The sequence below is a fragment of the Sprattus sprattus genome (genome assembly GCF_963457725.1).
Source record: "Sprattus sprattus genome assembly, chromosome: 10".
Lineage (NCBI taxonomy): Eukaryota > Metazoa > Chordata > Actinopteri > Clupeiformes > Clupeidae > Sprattus > Sprattus sprattus.
Window position 1 is genome coordinate 12,261,447 of NC_137908.1, and position 6,338 is coordinate 12,267,784.

At 42.3% G+C, this 6,338-nt stretch overlaps 1 protein-coding gene across 1 annotated transcript; it reads right to left on the reverse strand.

The window, feature by feature from the left end:
- Positions 1-517: 517 nt before the first annotated feature.
- On the reverse strand, positions 518-6,338 carry rrp9 (ribosomal RNA processing 9, U3 small nucleolar RNA binding protein). Its single transcript, XM_080845647.1, has 15 exons — positions 6,178-6,338; positions 5,788-5,873; positions 5,575-5,687; positions 5,384-5,451; positions 5,249-5,290; positions 4,858-4,984; positions 4,560-4,684; positions 4,316-4,408; positions 4,113-4,213; positions 3,689-3,823; positions 3,170-3,232; positions 2,387-2,532; positions 2,150-2,229; positions 1,187-1,260; positions 518-678 (listed from the first exon to the last, which is right to left on the reverse strand). The coding sequence occupies exons 1-15, from the start codon at positions 6,253-6,255 to the stop codon at positions 558-560; spliced, it is 1,452 nt and encodes a 483-aa protein (XP_080701773.1). The 5' UTR covers positions 6,256-6,338; the 3' UTR covers positions 518-557.

Here is a 6,338-nt window from a genome sequence, read left to right on the forward strand (position 1 = left end):
GAATCCAAGTTTGTGTACATAGCTGCGCCCTCCTGATTGACACCTCATTCGACTAGGCTCTCACAGTCAGCCAACCACAAGCTGTGAAACATTCAGCCGAGGAAAAGCTTAAGGGATATGGGCTTAAACAAGATTCAGACTGGTGTTGCTGACATATACAGGAGATCGATCTGAAGTTTCCTCAGTAATCATTCCCTTCCCTGCACAACTCCCAATTCCTGCAGGAAACAAACATCATGTGAATGGTTCCAATCCTACCAAATGTATGCAGGGCTGAGGAATGACATTCTCTTCCCATGTTATTATCTGGATTATCTGTATTATTCAACTGGAAGATCACCTTCTAGAACACACTTCTCCAGCAAAGAGAGACAATGTCATTAAATGAGTCAATACCATCAAACAACCATGATTAACATAAAAATTTAATTCTAAGCATTCCATAATGTATGTAATTTACAAATGCAAATGTGAACAAATGAATAAACAAATAAAGCTCTCTAGAATGAGTTCTCCATTCATACAAACATACACAAACACGTTCACAGCACTGGTCCTCAACGTTCCTCCTGCTCGGTTTCCATTTCTGGAGCTGTTATTAATTCTGGATCTTTCCTCTTCAAAGGTATAATATACAATCCATTCTTAGCTTCCTTTACTCTCCACCATCGGCCAAGCCTGGGTAAGGGCAAAGACACAAAATGTCAAATATGAAAAACTGTTATTGCAAACATGCAATCTGTGTGTGAACGAAATGTATTAGTAAATAGCGCCCCCTTGTGAAATAAGTATGGAACCGCAGCATTGATGGTCAGGTGAGGTTGATGCCTTGCCCTCTGATATAAAAGTGAACATGAACGGGTAACTTCAAAACAAACACCACAGGTCACAGAAACAACAAGGTGCAGCTCAGCAATTTTAGTCATATGCTGTAAAGGGATGAGAGGGACAGCTGTAAACAAACTAAAATAGTTCAGGCTCTTTGATTGGCTAGAATTGTCTGTGGCTCAGTTCAAGCCACTATGGTTGTTTCCCATCTACAGAGTCAGGACTGTGTGTACACCAGCGCTTTTTTGGACAGCTAAGAGGACCACAATGAGCAAATTACTGAATTTGTCAAAAACACCTTTAACAAATAAAATGGCATTTCCGTCCTTGTGATCATTTACTGTAGTAATGTGCTTACCTGTGTTCCTGTCCCACTCCTGCCACAAGGAACTTTCCAGAATTTGCAAATTTCAAGCTGTTCACAAATCCAGTCTGAGAGAGGAGCATATAATCAATATGATCAATATATAACAGTTGAACATAATCAAAACAATCAATATGTGCTACACATAGCAGAGGCTAGTAACACCACACCGGTAATACATAAAATTCACCTTCTTTCACAAATGATAGATTTGCTTCCTCTGTATCTGTGTAAGACTATGATAATAATTATGACTCATTGTCTTTACATTAAGTAAACCCCTTAAAAGTTTTTGCTAACCAGTCATGTTCTGCCTTGACTTTTGCCATGAGAACCTGACAGCTGTATGCTGTACGTTAACTAAAGGCATTAGAGGACTGTCACTCAGTGGGGCTTGGGGCCAATACCCACCGCTGCAACACACGTCAAACAGGAACATCTGACAAATGCTTTGTCTTACTGTTTCAGTGTGTTATTCTGGTTAGGGTTAGAAACTTTGTTTCCCAAGTCAATATAGCCAATCAGTATTTGTTTGTCAGTAGACATTCTAAGGGAATACAAAGAAATGTAATACTGTATTTACTGCTTATACCCTATAAGACACGTTACGATATGACTTCACACACTCGCAATGTATTACTTCAATACTGCTGTAAGAAAATGTAGTACCCTGAAATGAGGAACACCACACTGATCTATTCAAGGACAAAGGGTAGGGTACAGGAAATTGAATAAGTCAAGGATGCATTCTTGTATTCCCTGTCTCAACAGCTAAATCTGCTCTCCACTGGTAGAGAGACCACAGGCAGCTGCATTCTTAAGCACCCTTGATCACAACTCACTGACTGATTGACTGACTGAATGTCCTAGAACAGAGTGGTTAAGAGCATGGGTATGGGAAACAGGGAACTTTAAAATGCTCTGTTGCTGAGTGCAGTCTGATGCTACTGTATTTACCATTGGGATGTTGAAGAGTGGCTCCAGACCTCGGAAGCCTTGACCACATTTCCACAACTGCACGTTGGAATTATGGGAACCTGCAAGGGACAAACAAGAAAAAAAAAAGAGTCAGCTAACTGGTATCCATGGGTATTACATATTTAAATCAGTCTATGTGTGAGCTCAAGCGGCATTGTATGCATGTGTCTGGCTGGGGTGGGTGTGGGCTATCGGGGAGGCGCGTGCCTGAGGCACCTGAGGCGATCGTGTCCGAGTTGAGCAGGGCGGCCACCGAGGACACCCAGCAGGGCTGCTCCAGCCCGGGGTCCCCGCGGGTGCCATGGGCCCGCTTCACAGTGGTCAGCGGCTTCTTTCGGTTGACCGACCAGAGGGACACAGAGCTGTGGAGACACACCAGAGTTAAAGCAACGCTATGCAACAATTTGGCACTTTTAGAGGCCACTAGTTTTGGTATCATCTTTAGTGTAATTTTGACGGTATATGGTCATGTGAAGGACAGATATACTATGAAGTTCTGTGGTGCAAGTTGCAAACCCCACCAAAAATGTAAGATAAACTGTTTACAGCACTACATCGACAACAATATCGCATAATGACTAGTTAGCCTGTTATCAAGCTTTTATCAGTGCCAACTGGAATGTTTTAGGTAGTTAGGCTACCTCACTTGTTGTAGACCAAAACTCCAAAATGCTGCTTTAAGGTCACACTCCACAGTGGGCTTTTGGGATCTACAGATCAGGATTCCCTCTGCTTAATGACGCTGATAAAACCACTGTAAAGACCCTGGCTAGCCTACAGCCAATTGTTTGTTGATTTTGATTAATTTCATGAAACGCGCATAAAGGATTGTTAATGTTATTTCAAACCCTCATAGTGAGAATTCTACTAGGTATCCTCTAGGTATGTAACCAATGCCAGTCTGCATCCTCTAGGTACACTACTAATGCTAATCTGTATCTTCTAGGTACGTTACTAATGCTAATCTGTATCCTCTAGGTACACTACTAAAAATCTTACCCATCATCGCCGCCTGTTACCATGTGCTCCTCATTAATAAGCTGGATGCAGTCTATGGAGCTCCTGTAAATGTCAGAAGAACAAAAAAATAGTAATTAAAAAACTGAAAGAAAGAATGAAAGAAAAAGTGCACAGTAGCAGAGTGAAACAGCTGAATGCTTCATTTATTATCCAACCCCAACAGGATCCGATGTCTTTAATTTTATCAATTGAATGGAAAACATTTTCAAATGCAGCATCCCCACAAAGTACAACCTGATGTCTGAATGGCCGCAAAATGCTAAGAGGCAGACACCAGCTGGTTTTGATTTCAGCCGGCGAAGGCCCAAGGCGATTAAAGCATAATTCAAATAGTGACAAGGGGAAAAATATGAAAATAATATAAAAATAAGTAAGAGACTAAAGGCAAGTGATCAAAGGGAAGAAGTAAAAGGAGAGGAGTAAAAGGGGTAAAAGTAGAAGAGTAAAAGGGGCAAGGGAGATGAGGGGTGGGAGGGGGTAGGAGGGAGAAGGACTCACTCATGTCCGTGGAACACCAGTTGGGACTCCTCTGCTATCTTCCAGACGCGTACGGTTCTGTCACGGCCCCCTGCTGTCACACAGCGCTCACGACTCAGACAATCCAGACCTGTGATCACGTCCTGGTGCCCAAACCTGTATCTCACACACACACACACACACACACACACACACACACACACACACACTACTGAGCTTCGTGTAACCTCAATGATCATTTGTGCTTCTGAAGCCGTACTGATGGGCTGGAACCAGCCCTTATGTTTGTCTCCCAATTTCCTGAGCCTGGGCTGAACAAACACCAGGGAGTTTTTGAGTGCACACACATAACGGATAGGTGAGGGTAGTGAAGAGCAATTCCCTAAATTTGATAAAACACATTACATCACATTAAGGCCTGTATAAGAAGAGCAAGACAACTTACAAAGTTTCCACATAGGCGTTCTCATCCACGTTCCAAACTTTGATTGAGCGATCGTGTGAGGCGCTGTACAGGTCGTGAGTACCTCTCCTGAATGCCAGCCCCTGGAGAAAAAAACATAGAATTTGTAGGACAGCAAGCCACAAACATGGAAAGAACTGAAAATTCAGTGGGGGGAATTAAGGCCAAAGAGAAGGAAGACTTACAGACACTGGGCCTCTGTGACCGGTGAACTTGTACACATGCTTACACGTGGCTGCCTCCCAAATCATTATCAACTTATTCATGTCTCCCGTAGCCTGGAAACAAGCAAGAAGAAATTACTCCATATGGAAAACCAGTTCATAAATACCATATCGGATCCATATCTTATATGAACACACTGTGGCTTAGGATCATACCGTCATGACAACCATTAATCTTGCACTACAGGTAAGAAGGTGTTCTCACCAGGTATTTGCCATCGGACGAGATGGCCATGCATAGAACATGAGCTGTGTGTCCTACATGCCGGTCCTCAGTTCCCTTTCTGCCTCCTGCGATTTTGTGAAGTTTCTTCCCACTCTCCACGTCCCCTGTAGGTAACATACAAAAAGCAATCACTTGAATAAGGTCGGTTCTAAACTACATCAAATATAAGACGCATGCATACACAGATATTTAACACAAAAAGCATCACAAAGCAACACAGTCTAAACAACGGTTGTTTATCCTCAACAAGCAAGATGCTGACAACAATCCGGCTTACATTTGATGATGGAACAGTCTTTTGCTGCAGAGAAAATTTGCTTGTCGTCGGGGGTGATGACCAGACAGATGACTGGAAGCTTGTGGCCTCTCAGCAGGCGGATCTCTGAAGCCTCTGGGGGCACCAGCTGTGAGAGAGAGAGAGAGAGATGCCTCAGATTGGAAACTCACTCTGGCCATCCACGCCAACACACAACCCAGGAGTTTTTAAACTAAAACGTTTCCAGCAGCGTTTCCAAAACTCTCCATTTAAGAGGCTTAAAAAAGTCGGCATGTACTGCCGATGCTAAATATAAACATAGCAAAGGTGATGCATTTTAAAATTAAAGCGTATTTATGTGGATGTAGCCTCACTGGTTAAAATGTATACATCTACTGAGAGTGTTACTTACGTCATTTGCAACAAGTCGTTGTAGCTTCCCTCTCTGTTCCAGCTGTGGACAATGAGAACAAATAAACAGTTAGGTATGAGAATATCAATAACTGAAATTGTGTATCTGTATATTCAGTGGGTGGAGGGACTTTACCACATCTTCCTGTAGTCTTCCTGCAACCAGGTCTGACTCAAAGGCATCATCCTCTTCTCGCTTCTCATCTTTATAGTGCAGAGGACAACAGCAATGACCAAAAATATTTTTACAGGACTTTCACTTAACTTCAGAAGTAAGGACAACTAAGTGGCTATACGGAATGGGAAATGACAGTGCCATATTCTCACCCTCTTCTCTCAGTTGGTCAAGGTACACTTTAGCTAAGCGTAGTTTCTTCTCCTGGGCAGTCTCTTCGATCTCTATCTCATCATCTCCCCGTTGTTTCTTTCCAACTGGGTCACTAGAAAAACAGAGGTATTTACGCGCTGACAAGGTCTCAAATATTTAAATGGTGTAGACAGGAGTAGCATTCCAGTTCAGAGATGGGGCCATTTTCGTACCCTTCTGTCTCGGATTCACTGGAGATTTCTTCATTAAGTCGTTTGCTAAGTTTAGATTTGTTTCGTGTGTCACCATCACCATCGCTCTGAAATACAATGAGCAAACACAGACAACCGAGATCAGTAATGTTAACGTTGAAATGTTAGCAAGCTAAATTAGCTTTTTAGCTTAACTTCAGACTGTGAAGCATACAGAACAGATCTGTGCCCTAACTCGGATCTTATTCTACAGGCAAGTATAAGAATAATAATAATACCATTCGGAAAGGACATTTAGCATTTGTAGGATCGCGGGGCAATCAACATTATTCAGCTAACAGCTTAGTTTAACGTTTTCCATGTTAGTTTGTTAACAAACGCTAACGTTACTTGTACCAGTTCAAGGTTTACCTTCCGTCCAGTGCCGTGTAGTTTTTCCTTTGATTTGGAAACCTTCACGTTACCTTTGTTCCTTAAAAAAAAAGACATGATGAACTCTGAAATAACTAACGATTGGATGTATACTTAATGAAACCTTTTTAGCATCTCTCCATGCCCATCTCTATTCACTC